At 44.6% G+C, this 25,091-nt stretch overlaps 1 protein-coding gene across 2 annotated transcripts in view; it reads right to left on the minus strand.

The window, feature by feature from the left end:
- Nucleotides 1–12,447: 12,447 nt before the first annotated feature.
- The window catches only part of CATIP (ciliogenesis associated TTC17 interacting protein), a 42,544-nt gene continuing 29,900 nt past the window's right edge, over nt 12,448–25,091 (minus strand). For both annotated transcript variants that reach the window (XM_068119230.2, XM_078779483.1), the window contains exons 3-4: nt 21,863–21,957; nt 12,448–12,843 (exon numbers count right to left, since the gene is read on the minus strand). In XM_068119230.2, the coding sequence (XP_067975331.1) occupies nt 12,658–12,843; nt 21,863–21,957 (281 nt within the window). In that variant the 3' untranslated portion in view covers nt 12,448–12,657. The remainder of the gene's footprint in view (nt 12,844–21,862; nt 21,958–25,091) is intronic.

Here is a 25,091-nt window from a genome sequence, read left to right on the forward strand (position 1 = left end):
ACGGGAGAAATGTGGGAGGGCGAGGACTTTGGGGGAGGTGGGAAAGGTATAAAACATATGAACACTGCAAGGACTTCCAGGAAAGAAGTCGGAATTTCCAAAAAGTGGATCTGGGTTGAAATTAGCGGGGGAAGAAAAGATCAAGGTTTTGGATGGGGGAAGATAAGAGATGGTGGTGAACAGCTGTTTTAAAGACCTGGAGGGAGGAGTGGGATTGAAGAGAGTGAGGGAGTTTGTTCCAGAGGTGGGAGAAAAGGGGAATGAAAGAGTGAAGGTGAGCAGAGAGCCTACATTTTGGCAGTTTAACCATAAGAGGGTTGCTGGCAGATCTTGTGCGACCTGGAGGAATATTTGGGGGACAGAGCACAGAGAGAGCTGGGGGAGCAAGGCCGGAGAGGAGTCGGTAGAAGACAGAAAGACCACCAACCTGCCTGCGATGAGTGAGTGAAAGGCCCTTGGAGTTAACTTCATCGCAGGAGATTCCAATGATTCTGAAAGCTTTGGTTTCAACAGCGTGAAGCTGAGCGAGGTGTGAGGCAGGAGCACCAGCCCAGAGGGGGAAACAGTATTCCATCATTGAGCTGTGGATGAAAGCCTTGTATGTGGTGAGGAGCTCAGGTGTGCCAAGGAAGGACTTCGCACGACGGAGGATGCCCAGTCGGCGACTGGCTTTGGAGGCCAGCTTGGAAATGTGGTTTTCCCAAGAAAGATCATGGCAGATAATGAGACCCAAAAGCTTGAGTGACAGAACTTCTTGGAGAGGATTGTTGAGAAAGTAGATGGGAGGGTTTTCCAGTCGGTCCTTTCGGAGAGACATTGTAAGAGTGTGCAATTTCTCAGGATTGAAAGACATGTTCCACTTGTTTGACCAGTCTGATTTTTTCCAGGTCTGCAGAGAGTGAGGAGGCTGCAGACTGCCGATCTGAGGGATGAGGAATGGAGCGGCAGATAGTGGAGTCATCAGCAAAGAGATAGAGAGGATTTTCCAGAGAGTCGGAGAGATCATTGATGAAGACCAGAAATAGCACAGGGCCCAGAACACTACCTTGGGGAACTCCAGCCAGAACAGGAAGGGGAGATGAGAGAAATCCATTCAGGGCCACACGTTGCCTTCGTCCAGTGAGGAGGTCCGCAAGCCATGAGTGGAGGTTTCCATGGATACCATAGGAGGAGAGTTTGATGAGCAGAGCTGGGTGCCAGACCGTATCGAAGGCACGTGATATGTCAAGTGAGACAGCTCTGATTTCCTGTTTGGCATTGAGGACCTCCATCCATTGTTGAGGCAGCAGAAGCAACATGTCCAGAGTAGAATGACCTGGTCTGAATCCAAATTGATGATCAGAAATCAAGCCATTGGAGAAGAGGAAAGATTTCATATCCGTGGCAATGATGGATTCCATGACTTTGCTGATAATTGGAAGCAGGCTGATTGGTCTGTAATTGCAAGGATCTGTTTTTGCACCTTTTTTGTGTAAAGCGGTAATGTTCGCTGATTTCCAAGATGCTGGCAGATGACCTTGAGCAAAAGAGAGGGTGAAAATAACAGAGAGAGGGTGAGATAGAGCGGCAGAGCAGGATTTTCGGACCCGTGGGCTGATGCCGTCTGGTCCAGTTGCAGAATCAGAGTCGAGGTTTGACAGAAACTTCTCCACCTTGTCAGGAGAGAAGGACACAGAGTCCAGGAGCAGATGGGTTCGACTGGGAAAGGTGGGAACAGAGAGAGATGGGTTTTGGACACAAGATTTTGAGGCAAACACAGAGTTGAGGCATTCGGCTTTGTCACGTGCGGTATCAACTGTGTAGCCATTTGAGGTAAGGGAGGGGATGGAGGGGGAACAAACACCAGAAACGGATTTGATCAGACGCCACCAGGATTTGGAGGAAGGAGACAGGTTTGAGAGTTCAATCTTGAGTGTGGAGAGACAGTGCTTCCTGGCACTCCTGAGGGTAGACACACACTTGTTCCGAGCTTGGTGGAAGGAACTGAGATTGCCTTCAGTTGGATTTGCCTTCCAAGAGGAGGAGACGAGTTGTTTCAGGGCAACTGCCTCACCACAAGATTCAGTGTACCATGGACGGGAGGAAGGGTAAGACAACTGAAGACGAGATGGGATAAATCTGTGCATGAGAGAGAGCAGTTTGCTTTGGAAGAATTCCCAGGAAGAATTGATGTCAGAGGCAGTCCAGAAGATGAGAAGATTGATGGCTGCTTGCAGACCGTGCCAGTCAGCCTGAGTGAAATGCCAGACTCGTCGGCGCTGAGGAGGCTCTCTGAGAATGGCCAGAGAGATGTCCACTTTAACAAGCACATGATCAGAAGAACCGATTGGAGCAGAAGAGCAGCAGCAGACATTTGCAGGGAAGTTAGTCATAACCAAATCCAGAAGAAAAGATACTCCATTGACTGAGATCCGGGTTGGGAAATTGACAGATTGCGTCAGTCCCAATGAGTCGAAGAAGTCCTTTGCTGAAGTGCCATGCCTGGTGAGATATGAACCCACACCCAGCCAGCTGGCATGATGACAATTGGAGTCGCCACATATGAGGAAGAGAGAGTTTGGACGAGTTGTTAGAAGTTGGTCCATGTTGTCCGACAGCGAAATGGAAATGGAGTCATCACTGTTTGGAGGACGGTACAGAACACATATGAACAAAAGGTGGGAGCGGAGAGGAAGCCGTAGCCAGAGGTACTCCTGGAGGTGCGGTGGAGAGAGGGCAGTGCAAGGAGAGTGAGGAAGAGAGTTTTTGATAAAGATAGCCACCCCACCACCAGGACGAGGCTCAGGTCTATCATACCAGAAAGGGAGTAACCAGGAAGAGATATTAAGGAATCAGAGACATCTTGAAGGAGGAAAGTTTCTGTTAAGCAGATCAAGTCTGGATTGTCAGAAGCAACCTGAATGGAGAGATCAATCAGGTTTGAGCGAAGGCCCCGGATGTTTGAGGTCCATACCGTTAATGAGGAGAGAGGGGGAGCATCGAGTGCAGGACAGGGGAGGGGAGGGGTAGGGTCAGATGAAGGATGAGAGGGGGAGGTAGGAAGCGCAGTTGATAGTGTTGCAGATATTACAGAAGAGTTACAAGAAAGGGAAGGATGAGGAGGACGAAAGGTTTGATGGTTATGGGATGAGGCACAGTGAGGGGTTGTTTGAGGGGGGCAGAGGAAGGCCGAAGGTTGGGGGAGGTGGAGGTATGAGATAGAAGGGAGATGAAGTGGGGAGGAGGCAGCTTTGAGAAGGAGATAGGAGGAGGGAGAATTTGGGAGGGATGGTTGGGGGGTAGATATGAAAGTGAGGAGTTGGGGGGAATTTTGAATGGGAGGGGCAAGGGGGGAGTTTAGGAGGGGAAGGGCAAGGGGGGAGTTTAGGAGGGGAGGGGCAAGGGGGGAGTTTAGGAGGGGAGGGGCAAAGGGGGAGATTTGGAGGGGAGGGGCAAGGGGGGAGATTTGGAGGGGAGGGGCAAGGGGGGAGATTTGGAGGGGAGGGGCAAGGGGGGAGATTTGGAGGGGAGGGGCAAGGGGGACATTTAGAAAGTGGATGATTTATGAAAGATGAACATTTATAACAAATTGTGTTTGTTGTGATTTTCAAGTTAGCGATCCGTTTAAGAACGATGGAGGAGGGGTGGAATGAATGAGAATTTAGAGCATGTAGTGAGAAAGAATAAGAGATTGAATATTTTTTTGAAATGGAATGAGTTGAAGAGGAAATTGAAAGGAGCCTTTTAAATAGGAAGAAAAACAGCATGTTGTAATAAACCACTGAATAAAACATTCCAGGGGAAAGTTTAAACATATTTAAACCAAACAGTGAAGAACAATCTTATATTCACAAAAATACCAATGGGGAGAGGGCCTTGATGGACAACCACGAGTCACTTGAACAGGGCAAAAGATGCAAGGCAAGGGGATAATGGGGGCAGGGCAAGACAGCGCACGTGGGCAGAGGCAAAAGCACACGAGGAGAAAGGGAATTTTATTTTATTTTTATTATTATTATTTTTATTTTTTTTTGGGTGGGGGAGGGGGGTTACAACGTTAGACAAAGAGTAGATGTTTGGTGAAGTTTGGCGGAGAAGGGAAAATCAAAAACCTAGCAAAACAGCAAAGGAAGGAACAACCTTCGATGGGGGAAGCCTGAGGCTGCAAGGCCTCGCTCGCGATGCGGTAAACAAACGATTAATTTATGAAAGATAAACACCGAGAAACTTCCAAGGGGCACACTATAAGTTCACCCACCAAAAGATAAATAGTTTCGACAAAATACAATTGTGAACAGACAACTTTGAAAACGTGGCGGGACAGCGCACATGGACAGAGGACCACGATGGAACCAACAATGGTTTGAAACAGGTAATGGTTTGAAACAGGTAATGGTTTGAAACAGGTAATGGTTTGAAACAGGTAATGGTTTGAAACAGGTAATGGTTTGAAACAGGTAATGGTTTGAAACAGGTAATGGTTTGAAACAGGTAATGGTTTGAAACAGGTAATGGTTTGAAACAGGTAATGGTTTGAAACAGGTAATGGTTTGAAACAGGTAATGGTTTGAAACAGGTAATGGTTTGAAACAGGTAATGGTTTGAAACAGGTAATGGTTTGAAACAGGTAATGGTTTGAAACAGGTAATGGTTTGAAACAGGTAATGGTTTGAAACAGGTAATGGTTTGAAACAGGTAATGGTTTGAAACAGGTAATGGTTTGAAACAGGCATGGGCGGACTGGCCATAGGGCATTTGGGCAATGCCCGGTGGGCTGGGACCGCTGAGTAAAAAATGGGCCGCTGGGCTGGATAAAAAAACTGCTGAAAATTTTTTTGTCACGGAAAACTTCTGCCTCCATCCCCGGGGATTCCCCGCTAAATATCAAAAGGTCAAAAGGTCATTATAATTACTAGCAACGGTACCCGCCCTGTAACACGTACCAGAGAAAACAAATCGTTTGCGCAATGGGCTCTCCAATATTCGATGTGTTCACGGTTTGAATTACGTGACATAACGTTTGTGGCGATGTTTGTGACTTTTGTGTTCACGGTCGTGTTTGATGTGACGGTGTGAACGTAATTTCGTAATGTTTTTCGGTTTAAATTTCGTAATCGTTTAATGAGCGTAAAAATAATGTTTAATGATCATTAGATGAACTAGGGCATGCCCGTACTATATCTATATCTAAAATTATATCCCCCCCTCTATTTACATGAAATGGTTTGGTTCATGAAATGTTTTGGTTCATTCGCAACGCCAAAGCGAACGGCGAACGCTTTACATGAAATGGTTTGGTCCATGAAATGTGTTGGTCCATTCGCAACGCCAAAGCGAACGGCGAACGGCTTGCGAGTACAGTGACAATCCCCCCCCCCCCCCCCCTCTATTTAGATGAAATGGTTTTTATTAGTTTTAAAACATAGTTTAACGCCAACATAGCGGCAACATAGTTTGCAAACGTGAAATAAATGAATACGCTCTCAAATGTGCCATCCGAGGCAGAGTGTGTCCGCCACGTTCGGCACACGCGATAGCTCGCTGCTCTCTGATTGGTTGAATCGTTTTTTGGACATAGCTCGGTAGGTAATTGTCCGATTAATATGAAACCTTGAAAAGGCACATCCTCGGGTCCCCAGCAATATACCTGGCAAGTTTAAAGTATATCGGACCCGTGGTTGTCGAGAAACAGCGGTCACAGACAAACGTACAAACAAACAAACACACAGAGATTACTGGAATTATAGATAGATGAATGAATGAATGTTATGAATAATGCCATGGTGTCGCGTTGGCAGCAGTGACAAAATAAAAATGTTTGCCAAGAACTTCAAAGAGAGAAAAGGAACTTTTATCAGCAATGTTGTGTATCCTGAAGTTCTAAGCTGAAGAAGAGGTACAAAATCATTCAAATTTTTTTCCTAAAGAAAAGCGTCCAGTTGATATCACTAATCACGATTTGAAACACGATGGAATAATATTTACCGATATGAACAGTGATGTGGTTTTTTTATTGAAATTCTAAAAATACTGTTTAGATTTTGATGATTTGCGTGTGATATTTAACGGATGTTTATATAAATCGCGCCTCCTAATTGAAGCCCCGCCCTCAGGGCGGGTGCCGTTGGTCGTCATATATAATGGCGACACAACAATTTTTACCGCTTTGCTTTGAAGAACGGGAATGAAGGTGGAGGAGTGTGTTAATATGTCTGGTTGAAGGCTGTGGGCTGTGAGGTGAGGGGGTTTTAAGCCAGATTTTAGTCTTACGGCCGCCATATTGGTGCTCACTGTCACTGCGATGCGAAGCGAAAGACGCCTCAGAGCTGGTACATTCACAATCGCTATGTCGTATGTACTCCCGATACGTGTTTCCTTCATTGTAAAAACTACCAAATCAACAGTAAAAAGGATTTTGAGCCGACAGGCCAAGTAAGTTTAGATAAGTCTGTTGACGACTGATCTAGTATTGACAACAATGTCGCGAACTAACTTACGATGCTAATTTTTTTATATATTATGTCAGCATCTGCATCTGTAACCGACAATGGATAAAGCAAACCAGAAGAGAAGAAACGGAGGTGCTAAGAAGGAACGTGATCGAAAGAAAAAGAAACTGTCAGATAGTGCTTCAAAGTGCAGAAACATTTTGGATCTGTTCAAGAGTACTAATACTGGGCCTGGTGAAGTCAGTGAACACGGGGATAAGGATACTGAATCGGTAGCTGGACCATCAGCAGCTGAATTGGTAGATGATCAATTGGCAGCTGAATCGGCAGAATTAGTGCAAATTGGTGAACACGAACAGGTGCGGTCAGCTGAGGGAGATGTACCTGCTGCAGCTGCTACACTTGCAGAGGAGGGATACCCCTCGATTAACTACTTTAAGAAACCATGTAGAGATGAAGCTTGTTTGCTGTTTTGGAATTACCACCCTAATCAAAAAACTGACAACCGAGTGGTCAAGAGATGTTTCATGCGAAAAGATGGTACAAACAGATGGTGGTCGTCATACAACAAGGACAATCATTCTCTTCACTGTTCAGTGTGCTTGGCGTTTTCCAGCACCTCAGACTGGTCCACGTTCATCGAGGGAATGACTGACTGGCGACATGTACATACACGTGTTGAAGAACATGAACGCTCTTGGTTTCATTTGAGATGCTCTACAGCATACCTGGTAGATCGACAACAGTCCAGCGTTTCTCACCTGCTTGCACGTAGCCATCATGATGAGGTTAGAAAGAGACGACAAGTGATGGAAAGAGTTGTGGATGTGGTCACACTCATTGGTAAGAGAGGACTGAGCTACAGAGGAAGTAAGGAAGAAGCAGCATACCCACTTGACAATGAGGAGATCGACCATGGTACATTTCTGGAAGTTGTAAAACTACTTCAGAAGTATGATTCCTGCACAGCCGATCATCTCTCACGTTGTCCAGAACAGCAAGAAGCAACATGAGAAGGCAAAGAGTTCACGAGGTCGAGGCTCCTTGGTAACTTTGCTGTCTAAAACTACAGTGAATTATGTTATCACAGTTATCCGGGATAAGATACGTCAGTGGATTTCTGAAGAAGTAACAGACATGTTTGCTGTGGAAATTGAGACCACTCAAGACACCTCAAACCAAGACCAGTGCTCTGTTGTTCTTAGATATGTTGATAGCACTGGCACTATCCAAGAAAGATTAGTGAGCGTGGTGAAATGTGAGGAATCTACTGGCGAAGCTTTTGTGCAACTTGTTTCTGAAGTCTTGTTAGGACTGAATCTTGGCCTCAAGAACTGTGTTGGAAACTCAACTGATGGTGCAGCAAACATGCAGGGGTGCTACAAAGGCTTCAGTACTCTGCTATCAAAGGAAGCTCCAATGCAGATCCATGTTTGGTGCCACGCACGTGTTAAATCTCATTGTGACCGAAGCTACAAGTGTTCTGGTGACTAGCGCATCACTGTTCTCACTACTGAATAACATTGCAGTATTCTTTCGGGAATCTTATCAGCGAATGAACATCTGGAGTCGACACTCCACTACTGTGAAACGAATGGGAACTATCGGAGAAACTCGATGGTGGTCAAAGGATGCCGCCTTGAAGAAGGTTTTTGGTTCATTCAGCAACCCAACTGGAGTGCTTTTCATGGAAGTTATCACCACTCTTAATGCCATACTAGTTGCTGACCAGATCCAAGCAGCTGTTAAGGCCAAGGTGAAGGGATACATTGCCAGTCTCCTGCAGTTTGAATCAATTCTGACTGCACAAGTATATCTGCAAGTATTCTCCCGCACTACAGCGCTCTCCAAGTATCTACAAACTGTGCAATTGGATCTGCTGACTGTGCACCGGAGGGTGGATGAATTGCTGGAGAATATGCAGATGCTACGGGATGACTTCCAAGCTTGTCATGATGCAGCTGCAAAGTTTGTTCAACTGGCTAATGACCAGCTGGATGAAATGGATGTAAATCTTGTTATGGAAGAGTCCCTTCCTATAAAACAGCAAAGACAGCACAAACGTATTGATGGTGAACTGTCCATAGATGAGGCTACATCAGCTTCTGACCCAGTAAAGAAGTATCGCATTGAAGTGTACAACTGAATAGTGGACACTATTGTGAGCAGCATTGAGCAGCGGTTTGACAGATCAGCAACATCAACATTGTATGCTGATCTCTCACTTCTTCACCCAAGGAACTTTGATCAAGTGCCATTGGGAGCTGTGGAAGAGCTGCATAAACATTTGCTGAGATTTGATGATGGTGTCACTGTGGAACAACTATGAAAAGAACTGCGAAGCCTTGGAGAACAATGGTCAACACTGAAACAATCAGTAGCAGATGCTTATACAGTGCAGGAGGACAGTGAGTCTGAACAGGACAAGAAGACTCTGCCAAGTACATGTAAGTCATGTAAAGCCTGTCCTCTCTGCTGCTACAAGGTCCTCCTCAAGTTGAACCTCTTCACTGATGCCTACAAGAGCATTGGGCTTGCCTACAAGCTGCTGCTAACGCTGCCTGTGTCACAAGTGGCATGTGAACGGTCTTTCTCTGCTTTGAAGAGAATCAAAAGCCGTCTGCGAAGTACAATGACACAAGAACATCTTGAGGCGTTCATGTTGATGTCTGTGGAAAAAGGGATCCTGGCCAAACTTGAAATTAAGGATATCATTGATGGTGTGGCTGCCAGAAGCAGCAAACTGCGCATGCACCTACTCTCTTAGACATGACATGTGCTTGTGTTACTGAAAATAAATTTAATTTTTAGTGGATTTTATTTAGTTTTTTTTTTCAAGCATTTCGTCTATTTTCTCAGATAAGCAACATATAAATGAATAATGGGCCGACCTAGGTGAAAGATGCCCGGGCCGGTTTTAAGACCCAGTCCGCTACTGGAAACAGGTAATGGTTTGAAACAGGTAATGGTTTGAAACAGGTAATGGTTCGAAACAGGTAATGGTTCGAAACAGGTAATGGTTCGAAACAGGTAATGGTTCGAAACAGGTAATGGTTCGAAACAGGTAATGGTTCGAAACAGGTAATGGTTCGAAACAGGTAATGGTTCGAAACAGGTAATGGTTCGAAACAGGTAATGGTTCGAATCCGGTAATGGTTCGAATCCGGTAATGGTTCGAATCCGGTAATGGTTCGAATCCAGTAAAGGTTTGAAATAGGTAATGGTGAGGGGTAAGTGAGGGGTAAGTGAGGGGTAAGTGAGCGGTAAGTGAGCGGTAAGTGAGCGGTAAGTGAGGGGTAAGTGAGCGGTAAGTGAGCGGTAAGTGAGCGGTAAGTGAGCGGTAAGTGAGGGGTAAGTGGGGGGTAAGTGAGGGGTAAGTGAGGGGTAAGTGAGGGGTAAGTGAGGGGTAAAGGTTGCTAACTTCACGGATATGAACAGAGTTTAAACATGTGGAACCCGGTTGACCCATTTAATTTGGTTTTGGACGTTAAATATCCCATAGTTGGGTTAACCATTGTTCCAATAAGTGCAATGAGTAATGACGAACCCATTAATATTAAAAAATAAAAAAACATTCGAAATATTGAAGTTTAACGTATCTTCATCGTCCATGAAAATCAAAGTTTTTCTCAACTTCAAATAGTTTCCATTACTTCCTCAGTATTAAATAAGTAAACGAAAACCAAAAGTGAACGAACCGTCGAACATTCCATTTTCTTCAGAAGTTCCCGTGCGAAAGAGAAGAGAAGCAGCAGAAAGCCGACGATCTCTCGCGAGACTTGGAAGAACAACAGCCTCACCCGGATGGCCAGATGCAAATCTTTTTTCAAACTTCTTCGGAGAAACGAGCATTGGCACGGCTTCGTATTCGGTCAATCGAAAGCACAATATTGTCTATACAAAATAAAAACATTAATATTACATTTTCACGGATCAATAATTGTTTATTCTCGTATATCGAGTTGAGCTGTGGAATAAATCCTGTCGGAAACCAATACACCGCCCCTAATTGGTTGACACAACAGTGATCCCGCTGATGAGCAAATCTCTATTTTTTTGGTTCCGTGGGAAAGTTTAGCAAACACTATTTTTCACCTGCGATATCATTATCAGCTAATGTGTAAATCTGGGACACGACGTAGTCTCTGAATTCCCCATCATCGAGGTAACAGGCACGAACCTTGAATTACCACATCAATGACAGACAGTCCCACATCAAATTGTATGACCACATCAAAGAACTTAATAAGTCAGTCACAGTCACTATATATTGCTCATAAGCCATGACTTTAAATGTCTGCTTTAAAATGACATGGTGCTGCTTTAAATGTCGCATATGGATAGACAACTACATGGTGGACTCTGGGTAAACAGTTCTCCATGAGATCTCTCTCCATCACAGTGCAGTGGAATGTCAAGTTTGTCATCAGGATCCAAAAAAACACAATTTGGCAGTTCGACTGTTTTAAGGACTCATATCTTGAACACCACTCATACATGGGTTATTGTACTTGGGGAAGCTGAAGTCTAGACAACAATATGTACTTTCAAAATTCAAAACACGAAGGTTGCCCTTGATTTATTAAAATAATTATCATGACTGAAACACAAGGATTTTTAGGTGATTTCATCTTCATTCTAGAAAAGATGAACTTATAAAATAGGGCGTGATGTCCGAATGTCTGTCCGTCCGTTAACTTTCTGCTGTTTTTTTTTGCTACTCCTTTACTGTCACCTGGCGGATTGTTCTGAAACTTGACACATGAATACAAGAGAGGAGCCCGCGCAATCGCTCAGGCTTAGATTTTTTGATTTCGGAGTATCGGTACCCCGGGAGGGGTTACCCCTGTCATGTCTTTAGTATACAGGTGCGGACATGTGGAGAGGATCAAGCACAATCTTAATTTCAGGCCAACATACCTCACTCGACCAGCACACAACCGTCTCACTTGGCCGGACATGGCACCACACTCCTCCTTCCTTAAGTCACATATAGTCTTTCAAATAGGTATAGGTCACACAATGTGTCTGGAAGAAACACGTGGGCATTGAGCCACCATGATGGTTCCCCACCAGACACCAAACCAAGCGTAGATAAGTATCACCCCTCCAATGGAATGAAACTGAATAAAAGCTCAGACCTGCGCATGGCCAATATAGTTACCGTATTAATCAAGATGAGCAAAACCTGAAAAAAAAAAAAGATAATTAATTAAACAATTATATTTTTCACCCTCTTGGAGAGCTTTTGGTACTGAAGTGGTTTACCAATGTGGGGCCTTTTGATTATGACTGGTGACCATCAAGTGTCACCAGTCATAATGCAGAAGGCCCTCAAACAGGTCCAACGGAGTCTACAGAGTCTTAGGGGTCTAATGCGGTATATAGGGTCTACATGGTCTTAGGGTCCAAAAGGTTATTTGGGGGTATTAAGGGTCTTAAGGTTATAGAAGGTCTAAAGGATCCTAGTAGTCTTGAGGGTTCTTAGGGTCATAAAAGGTCTAAAGGGTCTTACAGGTTTTTTTTTAGGTCTAAAGGGTATTATTGGTATTACGGATCTTAAATTGCTAAGGAGTCTTTAAGAATTATAGGGGACTTATGGGTCAAAGGGCTCTTAGAGGTCTGAAGGATCTTAGGGGTCTACGGTGTTTTAGAAGGCTAAAGCATCTCCCGGGTCTTTGGTGTCTAAAGGGTCTTGGGGTCCAATTTCCTTTGATCATCCTTGAGATGTCTCTACAACTTGATTGGAGTCCACCTGTGGCCAATTCAATTGATTAAACATGATTTAGAAAGAAACACACCTTTCTATATGAGGTCCCACAGTTCACAGTGCATGTCAGAGCAGAAACTCTACCATGAAGTCCAGGGAACTGTCCATAGAACTCCGAGATCTAATTTTGAGGAGGCATAGATCTGGGGAAGGGTATAAAACAATTTCTAGAATGTTGAAAGTTCCCAAGAGCAGAGTGAGCTCCATCATTAGGAAATGGAAAGATTATGGAACTACCGAGACTGTTCCTAGAGGTGGCCATCTGACCAAACTGAGTTTATTCAATCATTAAGATCGGCAGTAATGTCACTGAAAACTCAAAACAAGTTCAATATTTTAAGGAACAATAAACAAGGTAATGCATTTTGAATGAAGTCATTACAGAACAGTATGGGGGGGGGGCGGGGGAAGGGTGGCAGGGGGCCGAGGAGTCACAAGGTATTGAAGGTGTTTGAGCTATCACAGAGAGTTCACGTTGGAAGTCTCAGGAAGAGTGTTGGCTGAGAGAGATGCAAAGAAAGTGGCAGCCATAAATATGGGGTCCTGTGGCTTCCGGGAGAGTATAAGCTGCAAGAAATCTGCCAGGAGAGCCTGCAGCTCAGGGTGCTTCTCCATATAGGCTGTGTGCTCAGCCATGAGGTCTTCCTGTACACGAACACACATACACCAATGTGCACACACTTTTGTTACAACATCTGCCATGATAAATTGTCTAGTCCCTAATGGGAATCTATAATATTGTCGTGTTCATGGCTTATTAATATCAGCCACTGAACGGATGGACAGAACTGGCCATTAACTCCCTCTGAACGTGTCGAACAATAGCAGATATGCGCGTGTGGGAATGCAATGAGAGACACGAGGCTCTTATTCTGATCTTAACAGGGTATATATCTCAACAACAAACAAGGGGAAGATTAACCTGTCAGAGGGTACGACGGCGGAATGGAAGGTGGGAAGAAAATGGGGAAAACGGAATGCAATAGATAAATAAATATTTATATACAAGAGCATCCATTCTGCATCCAAGAGCATCCATCCAAATCAATTCTGGCCCCACCAGGCCTCCATCAATAAATACCCGGTCCGGCTCCGTTACTCAGACCCCCAATATCTTTACCCCCTGTTGCTCTGCACAACTGCCCTGGTGCAGCACAATTCCAAATTGCTCCCCCTGTTGGTGTGTTGCGACATCCATACCAGTCCGATAACCTTCCAGGCCTTCATGTAGCAAACATTCCCCATTTAAATTTGATTATCCCCTATTTACATTTGCACACTCCCCATTCACCTCCAAATGTCCTTCCAAAACTTCCCCATTTACCTCTTGACACTCCCCATTTACCTCCAATTGTTAACTCATCTTCCTTATTTCATTCCCCTGTTCACTCATTCGTTCATTCATTCCATATATCTTTCCTTCCAGCCGATCACTCATTCCCTTCATTTCATTTTTCATTTCCCCTATCTGTTCACCCTGGGCATCCATTTTATTATTCAATCGCTCATTCTGAGCATCCATTTTGTTATTTATTTCTTTCATTTCCCTAAATAATCGATCCTAAACCTGGTCGGGTATCGCCATCACTCCATTTATTTCCCGTTCTGGGTCAGAGGAGGTTCCACCAGTACCCTCCAATTCCCTTATATTCGGCCCACTTCCAACGCTCCCAGCATCTTCTATCCATTCCTCCATATCACTCACCCCCTCAATCCAAGGTGAGGAAGTCGTTATTTTTTCCAAATTTAATTTTAAATCTTCCAAATTTAAATTACTTAGAAATTTAAATCCAAATCCTCCACTCTTGACACCAAATTTACTCAGAGGGTTCAAATCCACTCCTCACCAACAAATGTCGATATATCAAAAAGTTCGTATCACACTTCTGACACCATTTATCGCGTGGATGGCTCTATTAAAATGGAGCACACCACGAATGACCAATTGAGCGTTACTTCGAGGCGTTATTCAATAGCGGATTTCACTATCTATGTGCGGGGGGAAGAGAGAAGAAGAAGAAGCTGGACGCTTTTTCCTGACGCGATCTCCGAACAGTCTTCAATCCTGTGGAAATTAAACTGACACGAACCGGATATTATGTACAAAAATAAACAAGACTTTATTGCCACGGATGCCGATAATACAAAATAAAACGCGACGCTCAATTAAATGTTCTAAATTGGGACGTCCCCACACCAGAGTTACACACGGACGAAGGGGTAATTAAATGAAAAGACCCGTTGTGTGTGGTGTGTGTGGGCTTAGCTCAAATGGCTGAAGTATCCTGTCAGGAACTTTCGGCCCCAAACTCGCCGTCCGGATGCGGACCCGCGCTTGGCGGGAAGAAGGCCGCCCGGTCGTTGGCGCGAACCTTTTGTTCCGCGCTGCTAGGCCTCACCGGACATCTCGCTTGCCCCTGCCTCTTCACGCTGCAGGGGCAAGCCGCGCTGGTACGCCCGTCGCTCTCACGGAGAACCCAACTCTTCGTGCTTGCTCAACCGTCTCTCCACCAAAGTCTGAAGGCAAGAGAATATAGAGGAGCGCAAGGAAAGTCCAGGGCAAGCAGAAGGTCCAGTGCAAGAGGGGGTCCAACGCAAGAGGGAAAATGTCGGTCTCTCTTCACCTTTTATCAAACCCTCATGACGTCATCTCTATCTCTCTCTCTCTCTCTCTCTCTCTCTTTCTCTCTCCCTCTCTCTCTCTCTCTCTCTCTCTCTCTCTTTCTCTCTCTCTCTCTCTCTCTCTCTCTCTGTCCCGCTCTCTCTCTCCCGCCCCCTGCAGGCCGTTTGTGTTGGGTGTAGCGTCATGGTGGCTGTGAGCAACTGCTCTGTGTTGTAGTGAGTCCATTGTGAGATTTCCTCCTCTCCTGCCCTCTAGATGATGATGGTGAGCTCATTCGTGAGCCGCCCCCTTCAGTACCTGCTGAGACTGAGCGGAATGGGAATGTTTCAGCCCCAAGCTCCTCTTTACCAATGCAAGATCTAAATCATGACACTGGTTCGTCAACTGAGCCAGTAAACATCTCCCTACAGCAGGGTGAAGCCGAGATTTCAGCTCCTGCTGAATGTCCCGGGTACCAGAGTGAAGATGACTCTACCATAGAACATTCCAGCAAATCTTCGGACTTGGCTGGAATCAAAATGGGGACTGTGCAGAATGATATATGTGACCCGGGTGGAGCTGTTTCTGATTTGTCAGAATCAGAGGATGAAGTTGAGATGACTGAGTTGTCTCAATCTTCATCGTATCAGTCATCCATAGCCCCTCAACTTATTATTTATTTTCTGAATGACACATACCGACAGCGAAATGTGATTGTAAAAGATCATTTTCCTGATTTAATTTCATTCATCCAGGCTGCAAAGGACATAATTAGGAGGCCGGATGAATTTCATTTAACAAGGTCGCTGTTTCATCGGCTTAGAAAGGCTGTTACAAAAGCAGGGAGCGAGATTTCCCAGCAACCGCTCACGCCTTTTGATAATCCATGAAAAAATATCACATTTGGAACCTTAAATATGAACGGCGGAGGTGCAAGCCAAAACCGCCAGGTTCAGGTGAAAAGTTTATTTGAGCGCAAGAAAATTGATGTACTCTTACTCCAGGAAACCCATATAATTCAAAATGTGGAGTACGACTGGTGTCGCCTCTTTAAGGGACAATGTTTTTTTAGTAACATGTCTTCTTCTGCTGGTGTAGCCCTTTTACTCAGACCAGGCCTAGTACCTGAGTCATGCCTCTTCCAGGAGGTGATTAAAGGCCGGTTTATTTCATTGGAACTGGTCATTAATAATTTTCGGTTTACACTATTCAACGTTTATGCACCAAGTGAGAGTGTGGACCGAAGAGCTTTCTTTTCATCTTTAATTCGACACATGCAGTCGATAGATCTCAATAATTGTATTTGCATGGGGGGTGACTTTAATTGCACCTTTAAACCCAGTATAGACCGAAATACAGCAGAACCTCATCCCGAAGGTAGTACTGATTTGTTAAATTATTTTTCGGCAGTGGATGTGCTAGATGCATGGAGGCTACATTACCCCCAACAAATCTGAGTATACTTGGGGACGATGTGCCGATGGGAGAATGACCTTCGCCAGACTTGACCGTTGGTACATAAACTCACAGTTCAGGAATGCGGTTATCTCTCCAAATCATTTTCCATCTTTGTTTTCTGATCATCATTTAGTTACCATGGGCCTCTTTTTCCCTCAACCCTTACGCAAAAGTGCATACTGGGAAATTCAATACCAGTCTTCTCGAAGATGTTTTGTTTGAAGACGCCTTCCGTGCTTTTTGGGTCATCCAACTTTCAAAAAAGCCCTCTTTCTCTTCTTTAGCATTATGGTGGGATAACACAAAAGCTCAGATTAGAGTGTTTTGTCAGCAGTTTGTTTCAAATTAAACTGACGTAAAAAAATATAACAATGGCTTGTTTAGAAGCTGATATTATACGGTTAGAGTGTAAACTGGCTAAAGATAATAACAGAAGAGACCACAGGTTATTGGTTGAAAAGAAGGCTCAACTGAGAGAGCTGATTCAGGAGAAAGCAGCAGGCCTGTTAATCAGATGAAGAATAAACAATTTAAAGGTATCAGACACCCCTAGTAAATCTTTCTTCCAAATGGATTTTGTAAATAAGTCACCCAAAACCCTTTTCTCTGTACAAGACTTTAGGGGAAACATGGTTGCCAACCCTGGAGATGTACGGTTGTGCATTGGAGAGTTTTTTTCAAAAGTTTATGCAAAACAAAATGTTTGTGAGCAAACCATGGAATTTTTAACTTCTCACCTTTCATCCCTAACTGAGCCTCAGTGCCTGGGCCTGGATTCAACAATTACTTTGCCTGAGCTAACGCAGGCCCTAAGTGAAATGGACTCGGGGAAAGCTCCTGGGATTGACGGCCTACCGGCAGAATTTTTCTTGGCTTTTTGGGACCTTTTGGGCCCTGAATTATTGAATGTCCTGGAATCATCCTTGGTGCTTGGAGAACTCCCACTAAGCTTCAGAAAAGCAATGGTGTCGCTGATTCCAAAGACTGGAGATCTACGATAGATAAAGAATTGGCGGCCGGTCTCGTTATTATGTACGGACTACAAAATATTGTCAAAAGTGTTGGCCAGTCGGTTGAAGACGGTAATCAGTGATCTAGTCCACCATGATCAGAATTACTGCATCCCAAACAGATCTATTTATGATAATATTTTTTTGATCAGAGATTTAATGGAATGTGATTGTTTGGAAAAAGATTTTTGGATAATATTCCTTGATTTGGAAAGGGCTTTTGATAGTGTGGATCATGTTTTTTTGTATCGTGTGCTAGTCGCATGTGGCTTTGGTGTCAATTTTAGGGCCTACATGACTTTGTTGTACAACAATATATTTAGTTTATTTAAAATAAATAACGAACTCAGCTCTCCGGTACAGGTTCAAAGAGGGGTGAGACAAGGATGCCCGGTTTCTGGGTTATTATTTTCCTTGGTAATGGAATCACTCCTAATTTTATTTAGGAAAAATATTTCAGGAGTGACTGTATCCCCTGGGAGTCCTTCAGTAGTGGTATCGGCTTATGCAGATGATGTCTGTGTGGTTGTTAAGAAGGAGAGTGATATCCCAGCACTTGTTGAATGTTTAAATCTTTTTTGCCTCGCTTCTTCTTTGAAGTGTAACTGGGACAAGAGTAAGGCCTTATGGATTCCCTGTCTCAAGAACATTCCACCTGGAAGAGTGCTGGTACCACCTGTGCATCTACCAACAAAGTTAAAATGGGTGGAAGAAGGAGTCAAATACCTTGGGGTTTTCCTGGGATCTCCACATTACGTCCTCAAAAATTGGGACAGGATTGTTGAGCATGTCAAAAAAAGACTGGGACTGTGGAAACGAGCTCTGCCCCACCTTTCCTACAGAGGCAGGGTTCTAGTGGTTAATAATTTGGTGGCTTCTTCCCTGTGGCATAGGTTTATCTGCCTTCAGCCGCCGGAGGAACTACTAAAGGCAGTGCAGAGGCTACTGGTGGATTTTTTTTGGAGTGGTCACCATTGGTTACTACCAAATGTCATATGTAGCCCCTTGTCTGAAGGTGGCCAGAGACTGATCGACATAAAAAGTCGTATCATGGCTTTTCGGCTGTGTACCATACAGCAGTTGCTGTACAAGGAAAGACTGCCAAGCCGACTTCTGGCCTATCACGTGCTGCGAAAAGCAAGCGGGCTCGGATACGGCCTTGAACTTTTCTTAGTCCAACTCCAACATGTCGACACATCTCATCTACCATCATTCTATCAGAGCCTTCTGAATGCCTGGCAAAGCCTTTCGACTAGTCACCAGCAAGAAACCTATGCTACAAACATGTTTGTGGAAGAACCCCTTTTTTACAACCCGCTTTTTCCTGCAATTCCAAGAAGCCGAGACTTTTATCAACACTTTATTACAGCAGGCATAATCAAAGTGTTGGACCTGCACCATGATTCTGGTTGGGGGTGGAAGTCGGAGCAAGAGATAGCTGATATGACTGGAATATGGTCAAACAGAATAAATCGGAAGAGTCCTAAAGGAAATAGTAAAGAAAAGCTTCCAACTTAGACTAAGATGGACCCAGGAAGTTTTGGTGACATCCAATGACTGGCAATTTCCTGGTTTATTGGTACAGCCTAGTTACGGAGACTTGTCCCCAATTAGTGAGGGACAAAACATTTTTCAGAAATGCAGTATCGTTTATGTACTGCAGTTCTGCTTGGGAACTCACCGTTAAATGGAGTGGCCAGGTGGAAAGGGCTAATGCCGGAAGGACTCCCATCTGAGCCTGCATGGGAATCAATATACAGTAAGCTGGTAAGCAAAAGGACAGGTGATCTCCAGTGGCGAATAATACACTGGATCATTCCGTCTAATAAATTAGTGAGTCATTTCACGCCCACATCTACGTGTTGCCCGTTCTGTGTTTACACAGAGGATGTGTTCCATGCGTACGTTGATTGTGCAAGGCTTGTGCCTTTATTTCAATGGCTGAATTACATGGCTGGAAAAATGAAGATCACTTTTTCTCTGCGATCATTTATTTTTGGTTTCAATGATATGAAAGAACATGTACATATGTTGTTTTTGTTTTTAGTGGCCACGGCGAAAATGGCAATTTATTTATCGAGGAAGGAAAAACTGAAAGGAAAGCCGATTGGGCAATGTGATGTCCTGTTCTTTTTTAATGCCTTGATATCTGCAAGACTCAAACTTGAATTTTGTGTTTCTGAAAGAAAGAAATGTATTGATGAGTTTATGAACATTTGGTGTTTTGATGGGATCTGCATGGTGCAAGAGAATGAATCGATGATATATTTGCAGGTTTGTTTGGATTGAATCAGTGTGTGTGGTCGGTTTTTCTGTTGTTGTTTTTCTTTTCTAGTTCATTGTACTGTTTTGAATTCCTTTCCTTTCCTGTCATTATCTTCTTCTTCTTTTTTCTGTGTTTTTGATTATTGTGCCTGTATTGAATAGTATCTTCACCGACTGGCTTGTATTTTTATATTTTTGTAATAAAAAGTCAGTCTCTCTCTCCTCTCTCCTCTCTTCTCTCTTCTCTCTCTCTCTCTCTCTCTCTCTCTCTCTCTCTCTACCAATCCCTGCCAGCCAACATCACAGGCTCAGTTCTCCACCAATGGCCGCGTCACTTCTCTCTCATGCCATCGGTCGTTGGCCAATCGCTGCCCCTCTGGGCGTGTCTATTGCCTGCTTGCTTGATGTTTTATCGCCATGTTGGTGCAATGCGTGGGTGCTCCCTGCCTGCACTTCCGGTGAGTTTTATTGTGAGGGGAATTTAATTAGTGTGTGTGCTAATGGGCCTGTCTAGTGTCTATCGGTGTAGTGCCATACGGGACAATGGATAAATCACAAGGTCTCACAAACAGGGGAATTAGCATAATCCCTACTCTAGTTAACACAATGCCATCCTCATATGACCACAAATATACAAACTTAATCCGACATCCGGGCTAGACAGGTCCCCTACTTATGTACATCGAGATGGTTCTTCTTCTTCACAACAGCCGGAGCATGATACTTACACAGATCTACCTGATCTAAATATCACTCTACCCCAAAATTCATAACAATATTAACCCTTTCTACCCGATTCATATTCTTGGCTCTCATGGCCCCTCTTGCCCACCAACCATACCAATAACCCAACTCACTTGTATACCCCCAATTGCAAAGCATGGCAAGTCATAACAATGGGGAAAGGTAAATTTGACACAAATCCAATTACCACTGGGGAGCACGTTCAACACCAGGAATTCCTGCTGCAGCCAATCTTCTCATAACCAATACAAATCAAACCCAGGGCTCTATTTCCAAGCCGAGAGCACATTAATCACAACGGACAATCTGTGGAAGGTCGTGTGGCCCTCATCGGGCCGTTCCCAATCACTCCATCATGCTCCACATATTCCCCAGTGGTTTTCTGGTGGGCTGCACACGTACCCAGTCCATGTGGATTGACCCGCTTCCACAGCCCAGTTCAGCATCCCCGCATGCCCAGGTGGTCACCTCGTTAGGCCCTTACTGGCCCTCAATGGTGTCACCACCAAAGCACGGCCTGCAACACCTCCCCCTAATAGCCCTCATGGCACACTATACCAGGTGCCCGGGAGTAACCACCTCGGTCTTCCGGAAGTCTCAACCCCTTCCAGGGTCTGGCAACCCCACCAGCTTGAGACACAGATGGTGCCCCAATGGACAGGAGATGCCACATACCACCAGACTCCCTGTTGTGCCTAGGTCGTGCAGGACCTCACATCCAAATTCTGCCATTGCAGCTCCCCAGATGCCTGGTACAGCAAATCTCCCAGAGCGGAAATTTCCCACGAGTCTGGCTCCATTAAGGTCTGAATTCTGCAGCCCGGGGATCAACTCCCACCAAGGCTGCACCAAAACAATTCCCCATTAAAAAAAAAAAAAAAACCACCTTTAGAGGCCATTATTCCCTGCAAGCGGGGGTTGGCCTTTTTCGGGAACCGTGGTAGTTGTTGTTTTTCGGTCCCCTTTTTGAAGCAATGTTTTACGGCCGGATGCCCTTCCTGACGCCAACCCTTTTTGCCGCCTTTAACGACAAGCAGGGAATTACCAGTGAACTGGTACTCAATTAGCTGACCTCGGAAGGATGACAGGCTGAGTCAACCCCCCTGGCGTTAATTCAGCGATCGACCGGGTTTCGAACCCAGGATCCTAGGATCCTAAGCTGACACCCTAGCCGCTAGCCCAACACCATTACAATTTTAAAATTCTGACCTCGCGTTTCCAATTTCGGCTGCACTTGAAAACCCCATTACCATCAGGACTTTCTGCCCCTCCCTGCAGCCAATGCTGGCCTTGAGCCTCCCGCTCTCCCAACTTTCCTCCATTGTCATGAGCTGCTAGCTGCTCATGACTCACAGCTCCGACATTTACATGACATAAACAAACACGTTAAAAACCAAAATGGGCTCACAGCGGCCTGTCGCTTTCTAATCTTATCATTCTCTTACAGGTACTTATCAAGGTACTTGTCATTCTCTTACATATCCTGTTCAGATCCCCATCCCAGCAGTGTCATGGAAAGTTCGCGGAATATAATGTTGTACGACATAATGATGATGCAGTGTACAAGCGATTCTATAAAGCCCACCTTACGATCCAGAAAAGTTGCATAAAGTTGAACATCCTTTTGCCAGTGCAGTGTCTTGTATTCTACGGCTGGTTCCTCTGACACCTTGTTATACTCTAAAAAAAAAAGTACAGCAATCGCAGGTTCAAATCAACACTGCATTGCTTACACTGCAGTTTGTTTCTACATTCTTTATTTTTAAATGACAATAGACGCAGTGGAAAGGTGCATCGATATAATTTCTACTACATTAATTGATTCAGATCAACGTGTTTTTTTTTTTGGTATACAAGATCGAGGTTCGTGTAAGAGCTAACATTAATCACAAAAAGACAAACTGACACATAAAACATAAGATAAAGGGAGCGGGAGACAAGATGGGGAGAGAGAGGGAAGCACACAAGTACAACATTTGAGAGCAGGGACATCGGGAGATCTGTGGGAGGGAGAGGGCTTTGGGGGAGGAGGAACGGGAAGGGGGGGGGGGGGTGGGAGAGGTATAAAACACATGGACACTGCTAGGACTTCCAGGAAAGAAGTCGGTATTTCAAAAAAATGGATCTGGGTGAATTAACGGGGGTAGAAAAGATCAAGGTTTTGGATGGCGGAAGATAAGAGATGGTGGTGAACAGCTGTTTTAAAGACCTGGAGGGAGGAGTGGGATTGAAGAGAGTGAGGGAGTTTGTTCCAGAGGCGGGAGAAAAGAGGAGTGAAGGTGAGCAGAGAGTCTTGATTTTTGCAGTTTAACCATATAGTAAGGGAAACATATGAAAATCTGTTAACTAAATTGTTACCAAAAAATTTCTTCACCAATATGTTTGTAAAGGTGTGTAATAACATGTGTTAAAATGTTGAAGGTCAACTCCTGTGGGAAACCCAGAAAAAAAGCTGTTGAATTCGGGTACCGAAAAATTATTTTCGAGAATTTTTATTTTTTTTAATCGGCCCTTAAGTAACTTATGAGGGGTCAAATAAGGGTTTTTCATGATTCTGAGTTGATTGTTAACATTTATATTTCACCACAGACACTCCTTTGTGGAAAAATAATTTCTAAATATATCTCATTTTCTACTTTGCAGGACATGGAGTCTAGCAATATGGATGAAGACGTTACTCCACCTGTGCTCAATTGCTTCATCTGTGCACGCTCGGATACACCAGCTGAAAGGCTCATACAGGCAACTCCAAAGGGATACTCAACTTTATTGAAACAAGCAGAAACTGTCGAAAATGTTACTGTTGTGGAACGTATGAAGGAGGCTCAAAAGGAAGGAAAACTGAGGTACCACCAGAAGTGTAAAAATGATCTGTACAACAACTTTGTTGCAACCACCAAGAAGTCAGCTCAAGCATCAAAGGCAGAGAAAGAGTCATCAAAGTTGAAGAGAAGACGCACTACTTGTGAGTTCAGTTCATCAACTGGCTGCAGTTCTAGAAGATCACAGTCAGTTGACCTCCTGTATAAGGATGTATGCATTCTTTGCAACCAACCAGCCCAGCTCTACAAAAATAATCCAGCACAAGCTAGAAAGAAATACAGAGTGCCAGATAATTTGACTGCAGATACACTGAAGGCAAGCTTTCTGAAGACAGCACGGAGTCGTGGGGATGACTGGGGCACGGAAGTCACTGGACGCCTGGAAGGGATCAACGACTTGGTAGCAGAAGAAACACTGTACCATTTGCGATGCAAACTTATGTTTGCGAGAGGTGACAGTTTGTCCAAGACTGATGAGGAAAGAAAAAGGAAGAGAGGACAGAGGAGTATTGATGAGGAGCGAGAGGCAGTTTTTATTGAATTCTGCGAATGGTTAGACTCAGAATTAGAGCATGGGGTAATGAACATGGACCAAGTCCATGAAAAGCTGCAGGAGTTTGATCAGTCACCAGAGAAGAGCCTTTCTTATTCAAAGCATTGGCTAAAGATAAAACTTCTAGAGAAATACGAAGACACCTTGTATTTCACAACACAGGAAAGAAGGGCAGATGTACTCTGTCTCAAAGATGGCACCGACAATATTCTGCGAGGGCATCATGCTAATCTTGACCATGGAGATGAGAAGACTCAGATCATAAAGACGGCACTCAAGTTCATATCCAATGATATTGCCTTGATTGATTTAGGTCCAAAGTCATACCCCACCACACACAGTATGACTGACATCGATAGTCAGCTGACACTTGTTCCTGCAAGCCTTCAGATGTTCTTGAGACCGATTGTCAAGACAGACGAAAGAGTTGCCGTTTGGGGGCAGAATTTTATTAAGGCCTGTCGACCTCGGTCTGGAGTATTGCCACACCAAATGGGGCTTGCCATACAACTTGATCATAGATTTGGGTCATGGAGAAGGTGGCTGATGGGAAGATGGGAGCCAGACACTCAGACCCAGTAGTGCCAGTGTTTGAGCAAAGGTTTGAAGAAACCTTCAAACGACTCGCAAAAGGAGGAAGAACACCTGCACTCTGGGTGGAGTACCACCACATGGTAGATGTGATCAAGGTCTTTATCAGAACCGAGCGACTTGCAGACCACAATGGGCATCTGTCCTGCATTGTTACCAAGATGCTTCACATCTTTGCCGCTGCAGGCCATCATCAGTATGCCAAGGGCGCACGGCTGTACTGTCAACTCATGAAGGAACTAGAAACTTTGCCTGCTTACAAAGACACCTTAGAACGTCTCACTGCCCACGGGAACCACGTAGTCCGTTACTCAAGTCATGAGTGGTCCGGCACATGGTGTGACATTTGCATTGAGCAGACATTAATGAAGGCAGCCAAGTCACAAGGTGGACTGAGCAGAGGAAGAATGAGAAACAGTTTTTCTGGCCACAAATGCTGGGTGCTCACCCTCAGTCACCTGTCTGATGTCAACCGGCGGATGGAGGAGGACGTCAGTAAACATGTTCCAGTCCACAGAGACCTTGCCAAGACACAGATGAAGCGAGATGCAGAGGCAGTTGAACTTGTCCTAAAATGGTTTGAGGAGATCAAGCCATTCGACAACGATAGAGACAAGGAGTTGCTCGTGTCTTTCTCAACAGGATTCCTGCAGCAAACAAACTAAGCTACCTGCAGACCCGGGACTGTATCCTTCTACAGAGCATGTCTCTGAACCCCAGTGACTATGGATGGACAATAGGTGTGCATGGGTATGAGCCAGTTCCAACACTGGACCCCACGGCTCCTGAGGAGCTATTGCAGTTCACGAGCTGTAATTGTCATGGAGATTGCAGCAACCGGCGATGCA

Source organism: Myxine glutinosa, chromosome 6, assembly GCF_964187855.1.
Source record: "Myxine glutinosa chromosome 6, kmMyxGlut1.1, whole genome shotgun sequence".
In the NCBI taxonomy this organism is placed as follows: Eukaryota; Metazoa; Chordata; class Myxini; order Myxiniformes; family Myxinidae; genus Myxine; species Myxine glutinosa.